This window comes from Telopea speciosissima, chromosome 3, assembly GCF_018873765.1.
Source record: "Telopea speciosissima isolate NSW1024214 ecotype Mountain lineage chromosome 3, Tspe_v1, whole genome shotgun sequence".
NCBI classification, from domain to species: Eukaryota; Viridiplantae; Streptophyta; class Magnoliopsida; order Proteales; family Proteaceae; genus Telopea; species Telopea speciosissima.
The window spans coordinates 26,874,664-26,893,823 of NC_057918.1; the positions used below are offsets into that span (position 1 = coordinate 26,874,664).

The 19,160-nt window shown below is 40.8% G+C and overlaps 2 protein-coding genes across 2 annotated transcripts; one reads left to right on the forward strand and one right to left on the reverse strand.

Moving 5' to 3' along the window:
* Window positions 1-806: 806 nt before the first annotated feature.
* Window positions 807-10,714, reverse strand: LOC122656166 (transmembrane protein 258-like). The gene is made up of 5 exons (XM_043850622.1): window positions 10,655-10,714; window positions 10,428-10,534; window positions 7,082-7,160; window positions 6,910-6,967; window positions 807-818 (listed from the first exon to the last, which is right to left on the reverse strand). The coding sequence occupies exons 1-4, from the start codon at window positions 10,655-10,657 to the stop codon at window positions 6,920-6,922; spliced, it is 237 nt and encodes a 78-aa protein (XP_043706557.1). The 5' UTR covers window positions 10,658-10,714; the 3' UTR covers window positions 807-818; window positions 6,910-6,919.
* Window positions 10,715-11,891: 1,177 nt separating this feature from the next.
* LOC122655032 lies at window positions 11,892-12,605 on the forward strand. Its single transcript, XM_043849284.1, has one exon. The coding sequence runs from the start codon at window positions 11,892-11,894 to the stop codon at window positions 12,603-12,605; it is 714 nt and encodes a 237-aa protein (XP_043705219.1).
* The last annotated feature ends 6,555 nt before the right edge of the window (window positions 12,606-19,160 follow it).

The following is a 19,160-nucleotide window of genomic DNA, read 5'->3' on the forward strand; positions in this document are numbered from 1 at the left end:
TCTGACACTGTAAGGGAGAGCACATAGGAGTCGATGGCCCTGAACGACTGTGACGGTGTGACCACAATATTAGAGTACTCGGATATGAGCTGTCCCGCGGAGTGCAGACGCAGTCTTTTTTTTTTTTTTTTCTGGAAAAAATTTTCCTCTCCAATTCGTAAGTGCGGTGCAGTTCGAAGTTGAAAAATGATTCTATCCAGCCATGGCGGGAGCTAGAGCGTCCAGCTCCACTAAACAACAACAAAAATAAGGGTGGGGTTGTCATTTCACAGATGAGTCCCACCTGGGGCCCACATGTCAAATGACCACGCCTATTTTTGAGGTGGTTTCCAAGCGTTGGATTGTCTAGCTCCTGCCACAGTTTGACAAGAGCCAGGTCCTTTGGGGTTGGAGATGTCATCACTTGGAAAACGCGACATCCAACGATCCGAGTTCATTTCTGTTATTTTATCTTTTTCTTTCTTTTCGAGCTCGAACCGTTTGATGTCGCACCTGGCAGGTGGCAACATCCCACCCCCAAACTGCAACGCACTGCACATGTCAGGAATTGAAGAGGATTTTAATGTTTTTTTTTCTCCCAACAACGCACGTGTTGTTCTTGGAGTTTGGACCATAGTTGGAAAATTGGGTTTGGATTGGGCGAGTTGCTCTAGTCAAATCAAAATTTTGGGGAATCTGGTCAAGAATCGTGTAGATGTCATGGTACAAAATGACGAGACTGGGTCATAAATCGTCTGAGTCAAATAAGACTCAGTATTTTTACCCGAATCATGACAAACTTGGGGAGTTTAGTCATTTTTTTTAAAATCATAAAACCGCTTTCACTTAGAAATTGAGTCAGGAAAAAAAAATTGGTAAATTCATATTCTTTTTATTTATTTATTTATTTTGGTCAGTAAGAAACCCTCAACTATTTATTCATTAGTATAAACTTAAAATGCATTGATATGTGATTCCTTGATTTTCTTTTCTTGTTTCCCATATTTTCTGTATTTTTTTATTTAAAAATATATATAAATATATTTATTGCATTAAAAAACATGACTCACTTTGATTGGGTTTGACAAGGCCGGGTCATCAGGTTTTTTCTGAAAGACGAGTTGAGTCAGAAAAATCTGGTTTTCCAACTATTGTTTGTTTGAAACAATAAAAAATCACCCCCGTAGTTTCACCACTTACGTATAACCCCCTGATGGGTAACAATATTAGTGAGGTGTTAATTTAGAAAGGTAAAAGACAATTTTATCCTTTTTACATCACTGACTTAAATGATGTACCATTTTACCCTTATTTACATCTTCTCGTCCAAACCAAAAATCGCTAAATCAATTTAGGGTTTTGCTACACACCAGCTTCGGCGAAGCTTGCTGAAGACCAAACCATCTCCAACGGACATTCCCTAGCCCAGCCACCCTTCGGTGAAGGTTAGCCTAAAACCCCTTGTCTATCCGCATGGTTAATCTGTACAAATTGAAGAGGAGAAGTGATGGAGAATGATACAGATTGGATCTTTATGGATGAATTCTCAGTACTGCAAAGGGGGAAAAGGGTTTTCCGTTTAAGTGAAAGGCCAAGGGTCGATGATCGACATGGTGAGATGGAACAGAGTTAGACAGCCTTCGAAGAGGAAAGTTGGAACATAAGACATAAAGAGAGACTAGAGAATGAATTTGGTATCAGATGGAGGAGAAATAGAAATTCATCCGAGTTTGCGACAATTGATCCAATGGACTGGAAAAGGCTTATTGTAAGTTCCACAATCGTCCAGGGGAGGTATGTGTAAATGGTGAAACTACAGGAGGTGTTCTATTATTGTTTCAAACACCATGGGTGCATGTAATTTGCTCTTTTTTTAAGAATAAATTACATCTGAGGTGCCTGTTTAAGATAAAAATGTTTCAGGTGCCTGGAGTTTGAAAAATGACATTTAGGGTTGTTAACTATTTTTGCTCACAAATCAAAGACATCTCTACCTTCGCCTTCTTCTCACCCTCTGCTCCCACCCCATCAATGATGGAAGCTTTCCTAGCTTCTGATCTCATAGGTTTAAGTTGGCTTCTTTGTCCTCAACTTCAACCACACCTATGACCTAACACAGGTGATTCCTCCATAACCCAAGCTCAACCCCAACCTTCATGTTTCTCAATCAATAGATGTCTTATAGAATCCTACTGCAAGTGCGCTTTCATCAAAACTCTGTTTTCATCTGATTTTTCAAATCTGGCTTCAAAATTCATTTTTTTGGCTCTATTACTAGGTGGTTAATTCTACTCCAATTTATTTAGTTTTGCCAAATCATTATTTTTGGTTCCAAGCTATAAATTTGTAATCCAATTGTTTGGAGCAAGAGGTGTGCCATCCTAACTCACACAGCTCACGTCCTCGAGAGGGATGGCATGGGAGCTCCGCTTCTATTGCGTCATGAGTGGAAGGGTAGATGTACTAGCTTACACTGGCACTATCCAACTTAGGCTGCGACCATACAGTAAAATTATCACCTTAATTTGCCTGTCCGTCAATTTCCTCAATTCCATCTAATAGAGGGAGGTGGACCCCACTCGCTAGGAGATAGGGTGGTCATTTCTGCACCTCTATTAGATGGAATTGAGGAAATTGACGGGCAGGTAAATTGAAGGGATAAAGATCCATGACACGTCCGGTGCCTTTTTTGACGAAAACATAGTGTTTGCGTCGTTGAATGCCATTGCACCTCCGCTAAATCTCTTTTCACAGTAAGGGTCTAAACCAAGAAAATTAACAAGGATAGGATGAAAGAAAATAAGAAAATAAGATTTAAATAATAAAACTGTGTGACAGAGTGCGGAGTGAAGGGAATGGGGTGGGGCGAGGGTTTGCTGAGAGGGGGATGGGATGAGATTGGGGAGGGAGGGGATGGGGCGGGTTGTGCAGAGAGGGAGAGGGCGGAGGCCGGAGGATGAGGAGGTAGAGGTAGATGAAGCAAAAATAGTTCACAAGATACCTTAAGTGGTACTTTTAAAACTTGAGGCACCTCTCTATTTACAAAAAATAAAAAAAATTTGAGGCACCTCAGTGTCATTTTCTTAAACATGGGACACCTCAAATGTAATTTACCAAAAACAAAAACAAACCCAATGTATTTGAAATGGTGATATTTGAATGGGCAAACATAGGTCTTTTAGGGGTAATCTTTCATAATTTTAACGACTTCCTCCACCCCATTTTAATTAATATCATATTAATAAGATGTTTGCATGGTTTTTACTCACAAGGAGTTACGCATGTACTATGATGTACATGGAAATAGAGTGTCATCTAGATATCCATATGTTACCATTTGAAACGGCTGATCATATAATTCTCGATTGTCCCTTTGCGAGATCAGTATGGTTTGGGTCTCGCTTTTCCTTTATCCCCCCCCCCCCCCAATCAAACCCAAAGCTTCACTCCTTTATTCAGCATTGGTGTTCTCTATTTTCATCTAGCAAGAAAGAAAAGAAGTTTCAAGTCTTGCAGCTTTTATTTGCTGGGCTCTGTGGAAAGCGTGAAATGAGATGCTTTTCAATGGGAGAATCTTCTCCCTTCTCCCCTCTTGAAGTCTTTAAAAATGTTGAAGAAAGGTTTCAGGAATTTCAGATAACAATGACGGGCTCTACAACTGATACCATTCCAAAAGCTAATGGGACTGCTAGTTGGTCTCCGCCTCAATCGAAGTTCTTCAAATTAAATTTTGATGCCTCTGCCAAAGGTGATTCAGGGGGTTTGGGATATATTATTCGAGATGACAAAGGAGATCCTATTGTGGCTGTTTCGTCTCCAGGTAGTTTCTCTTCTATTCTAGAAGGAGAGGCCTTAGCGCTAAGATTTGGTTTTTTGCTGGCGATCTCGGAAGGAGTTGAAGATTTGGTTGTAGAATCGGTTTGCCTACAGCTGGTTTTCCTGCTCATTGGTTCCCCCCCTCCCCAACCACCTCTCAGAGTGGCATGTGTTGTAGAAGACATCCTCAAATTGGTGTCCTCTTACTTTAACTCGGTTTCCTTTAACCATATTCCTAGGGAGATTAACAGCGTGATTGACTCCCTAGCTCGGAAAGCCCTGTCTTGTGCGTGTGAGACAACTTGGCACCCTTCCACTTCCTGGTTATCTAATGCTTGTAACACAACTATCTTGCATTTTTCCGGCTTCAATAAATAAGTTCATTTCTAACCCAAAAAAAAAATGTATGTTACCATTTTTTGTATAAAAATTTGAATTGACTTTTGATTGATTAATAGTATTAATTCATTTGACAAATATATGTTTTATTCACCAAAAATAATATATCGATTTATATTACCCATAAAAAAATATATGTTTTATTCATAAAAAACAAAACAAAAAAAATTATTTGGGAGAAAGTTCTCTGCTCGGGAGTGTGGCGTATGCCAACACTCCCATGAGTCTATCTCCCTCTTCCCCATTTGAAAAGACACCTCTGCCCCCTTGTTTTAAAGAGGAGAGAGATAAACACATGGGAGTTCTAGCGTAGGCCACATTCCCGGACAGAAAACTGCTTCCCTATATGTTTTTAGAGCACGAGTAATCGTTGGGGAGCATGACCCTATGCGTGCAAAGGCCAAAGGAAGCCTGCCCAGCGGCCTCAACAGGGCGATCACTACCTGTCTTGGACCGGATCTCGTCTTTGTACAAGTACCGTCCAAGGCCCTCTTGGGCCACTCACATGGAATTCACTCCACCTGTGGGTCCCACAATGGATTCCATGTGAATGGCCCTAAAGGACCTTGGACGATACTTGTGCAAGGGCAAGATCCACACTTGTCTTGGACACACACTCCTCCACAAAGAACTGTCTCTCCCATCTTTTTATTAAAGATTTCTCTGTCTCATGAGTTCACCCAACCAGAGGATTCATAGAAGGCATGCCTCTATCGCGAAATCAAATCCCACATTCTTGAAACACAACTTGTTGCATTCATTGCTAAACCCACAAAATAGATGAAAGAAATGGTGAGATTCACAAGGCTCTTTAGGCTGTGTTTGGTATGTATTTTAGGTTGATTTCGCATTCACGAGTGATAGAAACAATTATTTTTATCATATGAGACCGCAAAATCGACCTAGAATGCATACCAAACGGTGCACTTATGAACAAACCAAGTTAGGTAGAAATCTCCAAAATTTTGTTGTGACTAAAATTTAAAACCTCAATCTCCTCCAAAGTCCAAACATGATATTAGTATGGTGAATGATCTGCCAATGAGTTGAAACCGGGGTTTAAAGAGCGGAATTCGGCTTTGGATCGGTTTCAGCTAATTCCAGCTGGAATCAATTGGGATCGGGCATCTTTCAGGATTGAGAGTGAATCGGCAACACATAAATGAACCCTTTCCGTCTTCCCCTCACCAACTGCTACACCCCTACTTCCTCTCCCTGCCTTCTCCAGCTATAACATCCCCATGCCATTGCTTTTCCTCCCCTACCCTCCCTCTCTTGATGCAACACCCCCTTCCCCTGTAGCTCGCCCCAACCTCGCAACAACCCCTGTCATCCATCCGCCTCAATCTTGGAGTCACCTTTGGGGAAAATTGCTGGAGTTGTCAAATACTGGCTGCTAGGTAGTGTGAATATCAAATGGCCATTGAAATATTTGGGCTCCCAACATGATCATCAGAAAAACCTTCCACCGAGATTGATAAACAACTTTCTGAGGGAAGAATGGTCACTGAGCCCTGGATCTTGGGATCTCGCCGCTGCAAATAATCTCAACCTATCAACCTACAAGACAAAGAACCCAAAGGCTAAAGCCTTTCTCACATGCAAAACTTGTACCGGCGTTAACAGACCAATCCCATCAGAAACTCAGCATGTTAATTGGTTACTGAGGACAACACCTCTTTCAATGAAGGACCCATGTAGCCAAAACTGGGTAGTGTGTTGCCCTTTAACTTGGTTGCTAAATTTATGACAAAAACTGGAGAGTCCCTCAAATACTGAGGGATTTGGCCTTCAAACTGGTTGTTGCTGAGGAAGAGGGATCTTTATCACCTCCAGTTTGCTGACCGGCCCAGTTCCCCAGTTCCTCTAACAAAGGGGGACTGAAATGACCTCTCTACCCATGCCCAAACACCCTGCCCGGATGGGGTCCACCATCCCCCTATTAGAGGAACTGGGGAACTGGGCCGGTCAGCAAACTGGAGGTGATAATTTTCCGAGGAAGAGTGCATCAAGGATCCTGTTAAAAGAGATATCGATGCAAACACCAAGGAGAAGCCAAGTATAGACAGGGAATAAAAGATCAGGATCGGACCAATCCAGATTCCAGATCATTCAGACTGGATTTCTAGAGTTGAGGCATATTTTGGCCAATTCCTACCCAGCCCCAGCCGATCCCGATCTGGATCCCAATTCCGTTCTTTTAAACCCTCTGGGTAAAGGTAAGAAACACTACATGGCTATTTTCTTTGACACATTGACAGGTCTAGGCAAATGACCTTATTAAGAAATTTCTGTAGACTCATACATGTGGATCAAGGGTGTAATAGTAACATGCTATCAGAAAAAATCAATTAAAAGAGTGTGATTCACCCATCACGGATGGGAAGGTAGAAGAAAAGAAGATTCAGAAGTCATAATACTGATTCACTACCCAACGCTTATTACTTCACTGGGTAAGCTTTAAAAAGGGTGAAAATTCAGCACCTTAGGTGTTTCTTTCCTGGGCAAGTGGCTTCCAGTCCAGCAAATTTGTGTGAGCTTTGATGTAGTTCTAAGTTCTAACTTATCTGGTTGAGCAGGCCACACCGGATGCCACTGAACAAAATTGGACACCTAAGGGTTGGTCTCACATTAACAACTAAGCATAACTTCTGGAAATAACAAGTATCATTTTGAAACAAAACTTTCTAAAAAAAATTTCAAACCCCTGTCAACCATCTAGAAGTCAAACATAAACTCCACAAGTAAGGAGCAGGAACAATGATCCAAAGCCCTGCCAAAAAATATATATATACATTGTTGTAAGAAATGGTCTAGATTGTGTCATTGTAAAGGCAAGAAATATTTATTAATATGGCAAATCAGAAGCAATGGATTGTTAACATACCAAGAAAACAGATGCCGCCGCACCAGTTGTAAGCTCCTTTGCTAAACTGCGATATTGTTTGGATGCAGTGGCTGCATAGCTGCAGAATCACATTTCTCATATAAATTATAACAAGGGAAGAGGTAATATATAGGGAATTGTGAACGAGGGAGAGAGAAAATAACTACAAATCAGTGACCTCCAGTACATATTTCTTCCAACGATGGTATCACATCCTTTCAATATCCATAGATCTTTCAAAGTTCAACCATTTGGAAGACTAACAAAATGTCCACAATATTTAGATTCAACCTCTCAAGGGTTTGTATGTTTGCAAACTAAGGTTCCAAACATCAGTATGGAACAGGAATTATTCCTATTATACTTTCAAGCTTAACCCCTTTAATGCCAACATGGAAATCATAATTACAACTTCAATCCTCAGACATGATTCAATAATAATTCGATTCTAAGGAAACTCCTAGACATGCAAAAGTTTACCAGCCAAAGAGGCCATTAATTCAGAACTCAAGGTATATAAGAAAACAAAATGGTATTAGAACATGGGACAAAACCAACTATACAAATGCAAAGCTTCAGAGTTACATTTCTTCTAGAAACAAGTTTGAAATGAAGATATGAATGAGACGCAGATGTTCAAAGACAAGAAGACACATCACAATTCTGTTTGACAAGGAACATAGAAATGAAATTTAAAAATATCTATTAACTCAAGAAATTAATACCTCTCTTAGATGCATTGACCAAGTATTACATAATCAAAACAGAACCAGGGCTGATGAGAGGGCATATGAGAAGGATAGAAGGAAAAATTTGTGTGAGAGATATAACAACTGCATGCGATTTTTGGAGGATAAAAAAGAGAATAAAATGAAGTTCCAAGATATTAGGGAAGACTTGTTAGTGGGTCCACAATTAAAACAGTTCAACAAAAATGATGACCATAAAATCAGAATCTATATGCATATTTTAGCAAACCTAATTTTAGTTTTCTGGCCAAAAGAAAAAATGCTTTAGCTTTTGCCATCCAAACTTGAACCTATAGCCCAAACACACATTATTTTGTTCTGCTGCTTGATTTTTGAGGTCTGATCCCAAAGGAATGAGTCGTTCAAATCAACTCCATGAAATTTCAAGAGAAGCAGGAAAGGATTCGAGTCTGTATACCATTTCACTTGATTATGCATGCGTGTGCATGGCCATGACACAAGGTATACAGCATCCTTCCCTTAAAAAAAAAAAGAATGATGATTCTTTCTGCCTAATCAAGTAATATTCATAAAATGAAAGAAGAAAGTACTACAAGTAAGGTCATACCGAATACGAATAAATATATTAATAGAGGTATTACCTAAATAAATTCCTGTACTTATATTCTTACTTATATATTAGGTTCCTCCCTCCCCCCAAGAGAAGAAGGTTACAAGGATGCTGCGTTGCTAGATTCGGTGTATTCGTGGTTTGATTTGAGGCATATGGAGGTTGCTATGATGAATCTCAACTGCTTGATAGATAGGTTACATCCAGATTGGCCATGTATCAAATTCTATGAGCTATCTCAGTGTTACTACCCATCTTTTATGCACTTCTGCCCCTATATTCCCACCTGTACAACTGTTTTCCAAATATTACTTTTCCAACATTTGCGAATACTTCATTTAGTATGTCTAAAATCTAGCTAAGGCTGAAACTTACACATGAATAGGAGAAGGTACAGCATATCTGGACCAAACTCTGGTGACAGGAAAGCTACAACACGCAGACATCGCTCATTCTTCAAACAAGCAAGCAGTACCGATTTTTGGCTACACGCTCAAAAAGAATATTTTTTTTATCTTCCCTACCCCCCCCCCCCCACCCAAAAAAAGGAAAGACAAGTCTAGCTGTACTATCAGTTCCAAGCATATGATACACTAAAACACCATCATCACAAACAAATTCTTCAACTATCATTCTTTAGACACTCTATGAAGAGTTTTCAACCATGGATCATGATTCTACATCCGACTTAGAAGTTCCAGAACTAATCATACTATTGTCCCGACTCCCGACCTTCTTGCACAGGATAGTGAACAATTCCACTTTTGATGGTCTTGAGTAAAGGAAGGCACACTTCTAGAATGGTGCAATACAATGAGTTTTTTCAAATCAATTTTCATTGTTTGACGGTGAAAACCACACCAACCATTATGATGTCCCTGTGGCAGTATGATGAATAATTCACATTGGGATGGAAATGACAAATATGAAACTGAAGAATGGGAGAGAGGTTGGAAAGCATTGGGCATGATGGGATGTTCCCATAACCAAATCTGAAACCACTATGATGCATGCTGGAAGTGCAAAACAAGGGTAAAAGGAGCAACACAAATAACAAATGATTCAAGCCACTATAACCTTTCCATCCGTTTCAGATATACGTACTCACAACCATATGCCAGGGCACTTGTGTAAACAAGTGCAATAATGTTTCCACTTAAATATGACTCTTCGGTTAACGAAGGTTTTATGGGTAAATCTTGTCAGTAAATTGGGGTTGAAGCAGCTAGTTCTTAGTTGATGATGTAATTAAAAGGGCATACCCAATGCACGAGGCTCCCGCCACTGCAGGGTCTGGGGAGGGTCATAATGTACACAGCCTTACTCCCGCTTCGGGGAGGCTGTTTCCAGAGACTTGAACCCATGACCACTTGGTCACAATGGAGCAACCTTACTGTTACACCAAGGTCCACCCTCTTGGCGATGTAATTACTTGATGCAATTATTGCTCACTTATAATGTACCACTTATATTTAATGATGGACATCACATAAATTCCCTGGTTAGCACTACATTACAATGAAGAGAAACAACACTACTCTTCGTTAGAATGTTATAAGAAACAAAGGTATGCAACCTAATTGCCTGTTAACAGAGGAAAGGCAGCAATTGTGGGTTGAAACGACGAACTCAAAATATAACAGATCGATAATACAAGACTAGATCTGAAGATAGTCAAGGCCCTGCTAAGCATCGTTTTAAGGTTCATCCAAGTTTTCACTTGGCGAGCAAAACACATTGGCCGTACACAATCGCCAAATAGTGAAATGGGATTTTTCTAGGAGGAAAACGCTAATCACCCATTATGACCTAACAATTCTTGGAGCTTCTCCCTAGAATTGTCGATGATTCAGATTAAACAACAAGATTCCAAAGTAATAAAAAAATCATGAACAACTTGACAAACATTCAAACATAGAAAAATATGAAACGAATTTAAATCAGGAAAATTAAATGTGACGCGTAGATCTATGTTGTATAATTGTATTTCATAGAGATGAATCGTATGTTGCATTGGATTGCTTACATGAAGAATGAAGCGGTGACTACCAAGCCGATCGCGAGCATGAAAACGGCTAAGGTTGGATACAACGCTTCTGGTACAGGACTGGTGATGGGTTTTGCTTCCTGAGCCTATTACCAAATAAAAACAGAAAAATTATATTAAAAAAAATAAAAATTCAGAAGATGAAGAACAGAGCGGCTTTATCGACCCTACGGCTTAGATTCAGATATGTTAAAGAGGACTCTCACCATCGCTGCTGAAAAAGGAGAAAAATGTCAGGTGTCGTTGCTCGCGCTGCGCTTCGGTAGCTGTTTTCCGCTTTGTCACAGTGTGGTACAGGCATCCAAATACTTCACAAACACGGTCGCAACTCGCAACTCGAAACCAGGGATTTAGGAATCAGTATCGGATACAAGATCAGTCTCAGCCGATCCCGTATCGGACGGATTTGCCTCCGGGTTTAGTTAAAATTTGATTTTTTAAAACCATTTTACCCTTGGTCCATATAGATCCACTATGAATCGATATTGGCCCCTGTCGATACCGATATGTATTGGCCGATCGCATACCGATTCCTCAAACCATTGTCACAACTCGCAATTCACAACTTGCAACGATTGATGTGAAAAAATAGTCGATCCGAATTTGGATAATCTAGAACATAATCAATCATATTCAACTAAATATCAATTAATAATAATATAAAAATAGCCAATGATCTAATGGGTTCTTGAAGATTTGATAGGCTCTAGAGAATGAGGAAAAGAGCTAAGACAATTGAGAGCAAATCTTATATGTCTCGTGCGTGCCGGGAGGGGGGGGGCGCTCTAGGTTACATAAGTTAGGGATACAAATATCTAGATTTGATCACATTTGATTTGTATTTAATCTGTATTCGATCCGTTTCCATCTCTATTTGCAACTCGAAAGCTTCCCTATCATAGCGGGTTTTTTCCCTTAAAATAAAATGTTTTTAAGAAGGGAGGCGTTCACAATGCTAGTGTGGGGAAAGAATTTGCACACCACATCAATGGTCGTGTAGAGAATGATATCACCACGTAAAGTTCACATAGGTCAGAATAAAAGAGAGAGGGGATTCTTGGGCAACTAGGCAATGGAAATGAAGTGGATATCTGAAAAAGCCGGTGGGTCCCTTCTTTACCAGAATTCCAAATCCAAAGTTTGAAGCCTCCTCATTGCCTTATCAACAGGGTTTCAGAGCTTATTGATCAGGGTAATTATGTTTGGAGATTGGATTTGCTGGGCCAGTTATTCACTGCTGAAGAAATTGTTGCTATCTTGAAGGTGAAGCTGAGTATCTTTCCTAGGGAAGACTAGCTCATTTGGGGAGGAGCTAGCAACGGGATTTTTTCAGTTAAGTCCGCTTATCACCTCATTTCCAATCAAAGGGATAAGCAATTTAACCTTCGCATTTCTTCTTCTCGCTGTCATGCATGGGAAGAAATTCAACCTCCAACCTGGAAGATGATTTGGAATTGCAAGGCGTATCCGAAGATCCGAGCATTTCTTTGGAGAACATGCGCTCAAGGCTTAGCATCAGGTGATAACTTGGCTAGAAGGCAGATTCCTATTGACTCCAGCTGCAGGCGATGTGGTCATGCTTTTGAGACCTCCGACCACATCCTCCTTGATTGCCCCTTCACCAGAGCCACGTGGTTTGGCAGCAATCTTTCCTTCATCGTCCCCTCTGATGAGCTTCCGATGCTTGCTAGTGTCCTCAAGACTTGGGATCAAATTAGATTTCCAAGCAAGAAGGGAAAAGCTGAAGTCTTGAGTCTCTTTGCCTTCATCTGCTGGCATCTCTGGTTAGCTTGCAATGATCTCGTCTTCAACCAAAGAGTGAGGTCTCCTATTGAAGTCTTTAATAGAGCCCATCAGGCCCATTTTAGAATTCTACAACGGGAGTCATCATCATTCTCAGCCGACAGTCCCCCTCTTGGTTATCTCAAGCTCAATTGCGATGCCTCCTACATTCCCTCATCAGGTTCTGGAGGGTTTGGAATTGTCATTCGTAATCATGAGGGTGCCCCAATCATGGCCTATTCTGAGCCGTTTAAGGCTTCAAGTTCGCTGATGGCTGAAGCTTTAGCATTACGTGCCGGGATGTGTGCAATTTTGGATGCTAACCTCGTGGTGTTCTTGTGGAATCAGACTGCTCAAAGTTGGTTTCCTAGCTAATCAACAAAGAAATCTCCTATCCGTCGACTGAGATCGTCGGCATTTTAGAAGATATTTTCGTTATTGTTTCTCGCCTTACTGGTTGCCATCTTTCTTGTATTTCTAGAGAAGCGAATAGTGTCGTTGATTCTCTAGCTCGAAATGCCCTATCTCTAGCAAGTAAGACAGAGTGGCCTATTTCCTCTCTTTGGGTCTAGGATTTATGTAATTAGGACGCCTTGTGCTCCTCTTGCCTTCTTCTTCAATAAATTTGGCTTTTACCCAAAACAAATAAAAGAATAAAAGAGAGGGTATAAGTGTAGACCTCACATCTCATTATGTGAGAGGATGCACATTGGAATCTACAATGTGGGGCCCATTACTTCATTGGTGTACCATTTTATTTGCCATGTGGCAATGATTGCATGTACTCAAACTTAGTATATACTTTTTTTTTATATATATATAAAAAAAATAAAGCACTAACTACAAACTGAAAAAAAATACATTTCCACACATTATTCCCTACCTCAAAGTTCCATCGATTGTTTTTTGCATGTTTTGCTAAAATGCAAGTAGGCTGACTAGAAGAGTTAACTGATAGGGTCTGGCGATTTCTTCCTCTCTTTTCATGGGTTTCTTGTTTCAATTAGTTCATAGTCGCCGATGTTTCTACTCCGATGGCACCCAATGCGCCTTCCTCCTCTCCTACTGTTGGTGATGGTGATCTGAGGAGTGACCAGCAACGTTCTTGGGTGAGCCTTTTTTCGGGTGGTCAGTTAAAAGATGGAAGTGATCATTTATCTTACTTTGCGCCTTCTGTGATAGATGAAAAGAAGGTGGCGCACTGTAGCAGTGAGGACATTGCGACTGAGAAGGATAGATGGGAGTTTGCTTTAGTTGGATTCGTTTTTGGACCAAGACCTTCTTTCTCCTCTATGAAAAGGTTTGCAAAGGAGAAGTGGGCACATGTTGGTGAGGTTGAAGTATTTGGTCTTGAATATGGAATCTTTATTTTTGATTTCCAGTGGATGGAACTGAGTCGCCAAATCTTAGATGATGGGCCTTGGACTCTGGGGTGCAACATCCTTAGGTAGGATTGCCAATATGTTGGGACGGACTATCTGTTATACCCGCACCCCGGATCATAATTAATTATTATTTTTTTCCCGTGACGTGTGGTTATCACTGCCACATATGCTGGTGAGCTATTCTCATTGGTGGTCAAACCCAGCTACAAAATTATTGACCACAGTATGGTTTTGCCTGTGGAGGAAAGGTTCCTCAACCGCCGGTGGGGGAAATTCGTTGACGGTGACTTCGTTGATTTTCCTCCAAGTACTAGTCCGGGAAGTGAAGAGTATCGGAGCATGTACCTCGGAGCGTCGCCTCACTTGGACACTTCGTTCAGTGATGAGCTTGACACTGTCGTGGCGAGACTGTTGGGGTCATGGGGGACAAACCATGACGGCTGAGAAATAAGTTTTAGCCCTTAATTTTTATTTATTTACCCCTTTCCTTCGATGTTCTTGAAGTGCAGGTCAAGGTTTGAACCGTCTGAGTTATTTTAAAAGTGTAGGAAATATTCCATTTGTGGGTCCCACTTATTTAAGGGAGCGTGTGATGGGCTTATAATTCCATGGTGGATGGACCCATCCCCAAGTGGGTTCTTTTCTATTTTGAAACCTGTGGGCAAGCCCATTTAGTTAAGAGGCACATTCAACTTGAGGGCCCATTTGACTCTATTTGACCTAAAGATGGGTTAACCCATTCCTTTACCCTAAATAAGACCATGGGTCAACCCATTAAGCCCTCTTGACCCATTTAACTTAAACTACCCATTTGGCCTAATGACCCATTTATCTTGGATCCACCCATTTAACTCTTGACCCATTTAACTTAAAGTACCCATTTAGCTATTTGACCCATTTAACTTAGAGGACCCAAGGTCCATTTTCTATAAATAAGACAAAGGGGGGGGGGGGAGAAGCTTTCTTTCTCTTTATTTCTCCCATCTAACCTAAATCGTGGAGGAGAGAAAGAGGAGAGAAAGGAGAAAGAAGAAAGAAGAAAGAAGGAAAGAAGGAAAGAAGGAAGGAGAAAAGGAGGAAGAAGAATGGAAAAGCTTGGATGAAGGTTTGGAACCTCACCTTGTGGAGCCCTCTACGTGGAGCTTTTCTATATTGGGGGAAGGTAAGCCATTAACACCCACCTCTCTTCATCTATTTTGGGTTTTGGGGCTTGGAAAATGGGAGAGATTCGACCTAGGGTTCTCTTGGAACCCAAGAAATCAATGGAACCTCTAAACCTAGACTATGGTGGAGTTATTTCACTCCATTACAAGCTCTAAGCCTAAGCAATCTCTTTCCATTTGAGAAATTTAGGGTTTCTACCCTATTATGTCCTAAATTAGGTTCTCTTTGTTTTTCCTCTTAAATCCTTGGGATTACATGGACCTAATGAGGTCTTAGAACCCTAATGGACTTAGGAGGAAGCTTTCTTGAAGTCTCCCTACCTTTAAACCCCTTGGGAAAGGAATCCCGGGTGAGAAACCTTTCAATTTCGGTTCTGCAGGTATGTGGTTTTACATGTGTTTCAGACCTGCAAGAAACCACCCTGAGATTATCTCCCTGAGAAGGCCCCTGGAAAGCTAGGATTTACATGTGGTTTCATTTCCTGAGAAACCACTCCTGCAACCGCACTGGACTAAGACTGTCCTGAGCCCCTGGTTTCCTAGGATTTATGTGTGGTTTCATTTCCTGAGAAACCACTCCTGCAACTGCCCTTGACTGAGACTGTCCTGAGCCCCTGGTTTCCTAGGATTTACCTGTGGTTGCAGCATTTGGGCATGAAACCACACCTGCAACCGCCCTTGGCAGAGACCTTCCTAAGCCACTGGTTAGCTAGGATTTACATGTGGTTGTAGGAATTGGGTATGAAACCACCCATAAAACCACCCTGCCTCTGAAACCTTATACTTAAATGATTTATGGGAGACATTTTGGGGATCCGTCCCTTTACTTAATTAACCCTATTTTCACTCTTTATTTAGGTTTAAAGTTTTCATCTTGCGACGTGTTACTTAATTGCGGCGATAACTCATAACATCGGGACATAACACATATTGTGAGTGGGCTTGGTTGTTTGGGCTTGATATTATTATTGCATTGTATATTATGTCATCATTATAAATTATTAAGCATGCTTGCGCATATTGCATATTTTTATATATGAATGTTATGATGTTAATCGGAGATGCTTTACTTTGATGGGTCTCGGTGCCGGTGGGTGCCGGTGCCGGAACCCCGAGTACTATATATAATTATGAAGAAATTATGTTGAATGTCATGTTGAACTGTATGCGTCGTGCCATGCTGATAACCGGACACTAAACCAGATGAAAAGTTGATGCGCCCGGATTACCTCTTGGGACTATAGGACTTGCATGTAGCTGTGGCTAGGATTTTACACCCTTATGCTACGACCCTTACCAACAGGGGTTTAGGTGTTGGGTAATCAGTACACCGGATTCTGTGGAGGTGGGAGAGGCCAGTCATGGTAGTATTGGTTATCAGGGGTCTGCCACTGAGTGGTCTTGGAGGCTTCGATCGGCGTAGGTCCCAGGTGACAATTGAGGTTTCATTGTGGCGATAAGTTAAGTGACCCACAGTGTCTCCCGAGTTGTCACAGTAGCATATACCTCTGACTTAGTTGTGATGTTAGGTGAAAAATTTACTTAACATATGCATGCATCATTGGACTATGTGAATTGTGTGTTTGTGCATCTCCATCCCCTCACTGGCTCAGTGGAGAGCTAACCCCCTCGTGTACACATTTTTTTTAAGATTATGATGCAGGTACGGAGGAGCCGGAAGCTGTGTTAGAGGAACATGGCAACGGGTGTCCTTGTGACAATTGTGCCTACGGGCCGTGAGAATTCTAGGGACTTGTTCCCCTTTTATTTATTTTAGGGCGTAGGCCCATGTATAAACATTTACTGTTATACCCTTGTTGATCATTATTAGATGGTAATGAAAAATGGATTAATTATAGTATTTATCATCTAGGCTTTGATCATCTTGTAACTATTTGATTTTATACGCTTCCGCAAAACTATTGATCTTTTGGAATGTAATATTTTTCTTTCCGCACTCTGATATTATATTGTTTTAATATTGGTTATGACTGTGCGTTGGGACACTGTGTCAGTGATCCTGGCAGCTTAGTAGGATGACACGCGTCGTCCTAGTCACCCCTTATAATGTATTGTATCCCTTGTCTGGGATGGGGGCGTGACACTATCTGTGCTGATCGTAGGACCCCTCAACATGAACGACTTTCCTTTGCAAGGTTTTGTGTTTTCATTAAAGCTTTGGATGGCTTACCTACCTCTATTCCCATTGCTCTCGATGATGGAACAATTTTGGAGCAACCAGTGGAATATGACTGGGTTCCACCACTGTGTACTACTTGCAAGATCTATGGACCATGTTGATAAGGCTTGTCCGAGAGCTGTGATTGCACCATCTTCCAAGCAGGGATAGCAAGAGCATGTTTCTATGAAGGGTGAGAGTAACTGTCAGACTGTTAATCATCATCGCTCTCGTGGGAAGCGATCCCTCCCGTCGAAACATATCTCTTCTATACCTCATGATGCGGCTGCGCCACTACCTGGTGTGGTTGTTCCTTCGGCAGTCACAACGGTTTTGAATAAGGATGCGACGTCGATTGTTGCTCATAGTGGAGGGTCTTCAACGTCCAGGCCAACCAACAAGTCTGGTACATTGGTTTTTGGTGATGTGAAAAATAATAATAATGCTCCTGCGCCCACTAGCAAGCAGTTGGAGAGAAATAGTGATCGTGGGAAGAAGCATGCTATCTCACCTCCTGGAGTTAAAAAACCTACCTCTGATGTGGCAGTGCCTGGCTTATCTAGTTCTAGTATGGACTTATGGCCCGCTGTCTAGGTCCTTGGTGCTTCTGGTTCTAAAATGTTGCATGCCCAAGCTTCTTCTGCCCCTCCATTACTAGTTTCTCCATCAGGTATTGGCAACAAGTTTTCGGTGTTACATAACTCTGAGCTTGCAGTGGTCGATGATGTTCCATGTGTTAGCAATGATACAACTATTCGTGTGCGTGATAGGAATCCGGGTTGGAGCAATCCAGTGCGTCGCTCCACCTCTTCCAGAGGCTTTTTCTCTATTAATACAGAATGATGCTAGTGGGAAGAAATACTTCAGATTGTAATCTCTTATTTCAAATATAATTAATATAAGCTCCCTTTATACCAAAAAATGCAAGTAGGCCCACAACAACTGCCTAAAGCAATTGGTGAGTTGTAGTGCGCTTCATGCCCATGCTCACTAGGAGGTGTCGAGTTCGAGTCTCCTAGCTGTTGCCTTCCCCCCTCCCCAGTCCCCCCCTAAAGAAAAATATATATAAACTCCCAATTCCATAAAATAAAAAAAATAAAAAAAAGATGCAAGTAAGCCCCACCACATCATCGTCACATATAACAACCCATGTAAATATCAAGCAGAATTCTAAATGAACCTTATGGCTACACCACCTCGTTCGATTTTGGGGCACCCATTGCAACTCAAAGAGTGAAAGCCCACAATTAAAAAAAACAGAGATGAACATAGCCCCATTATGGAATCCCCTCTAAGGAGCCCAATCCTTAATCCAAGGACTCTTGCAGTCAAAATCCTTTTTGAGAAAACACAAGTCTCATGCATGTTGTTTCCTCTCTTGTTTATAAAAGACACACAAACCATCATTAATTCCCCAATCAGCCAACTTAGATTTGTAAGGTATTCCATCGAGCAGGTTACTCTATAAAAATATTTTAAATTTAGGATGTAATTTTGACTTCCACATGAACCTCCACCATTTAGTAATAGACGAATTAGCCTATATAGAGAAGACAAACCTAGATATATTGATAAGTAAGACCACTCTTACCAAAAAAACCGACAGATATACAATATGAAGGTAGAAGATTGCTTAATAGCTAGACATTCCAAGCATTATTGACTGTAACTTCATTCATCATTCACCATATCAAATAAGAGATTGGGATGACGAGAGAAAGATAAACAAAAAGCCTTCAAAAAGTGGTATTCATGGATCTCTTCAAAAAATGGTATTTAACCTCACTTTCTTTTTAAAAATTGTTTCAAATGGTCAACCTTGTTTGAAGAAGTACCATTATGAAAAGAAAAATCTATTGCCATGGTCATTTGGTTGAGATAGGCTATCCCTTTTTTTTTTTTTTATGAAGAAAAAAATTGACCTTACATTAAAAAGGAAGAAATAAAGTTGAAAACATCCATATACAAATTATACCTCTATCCCTTGTCTCTTAGCTTCTTTAGCAGCAAGCCCCAAAATCCCCATTAAAGAATTATTACAAATCCTCAAAGAGAATCGTTCAAATATTGTAAAAATTAGATGAATATCAAGGAATAGTTTAAAGCATTTCCAAGGCCATGTTACATTTTTTTCTTCCAAAATTATCTTCAGCATTTGGTTAGAGACAATGCAAACATATAAGCTACCCAGTGTAGCATATAG

Excerpts from the sequence above, each read along its gene's own strand:
- LOC122656166 (XM_043850622.1), bottom strand. Across the intron at positions 7,161-10,427 it reads GTCACCGCTTCATTCTTCAT|CTATGCAGCCACTGCATCCA; the intron begins GTAAGCAATCCA and ends GTGATTCTGCAG. Across the intron at positions 6,968-7,081 it reads CGGCGGCATCTGTTTTCTTG|GGCTTTGGATCATTGTTCCT; the intron begins GTATGTTAACAA and ends ATTTTTTGGCAG.
- LOC122655032 (XM_043849284.1), top strand. The coding sequence starts at position 11,892 with ATGATTTGGAATTGCAAGGCGTATCCGAAGATCCGAGCATTTCTTTGG.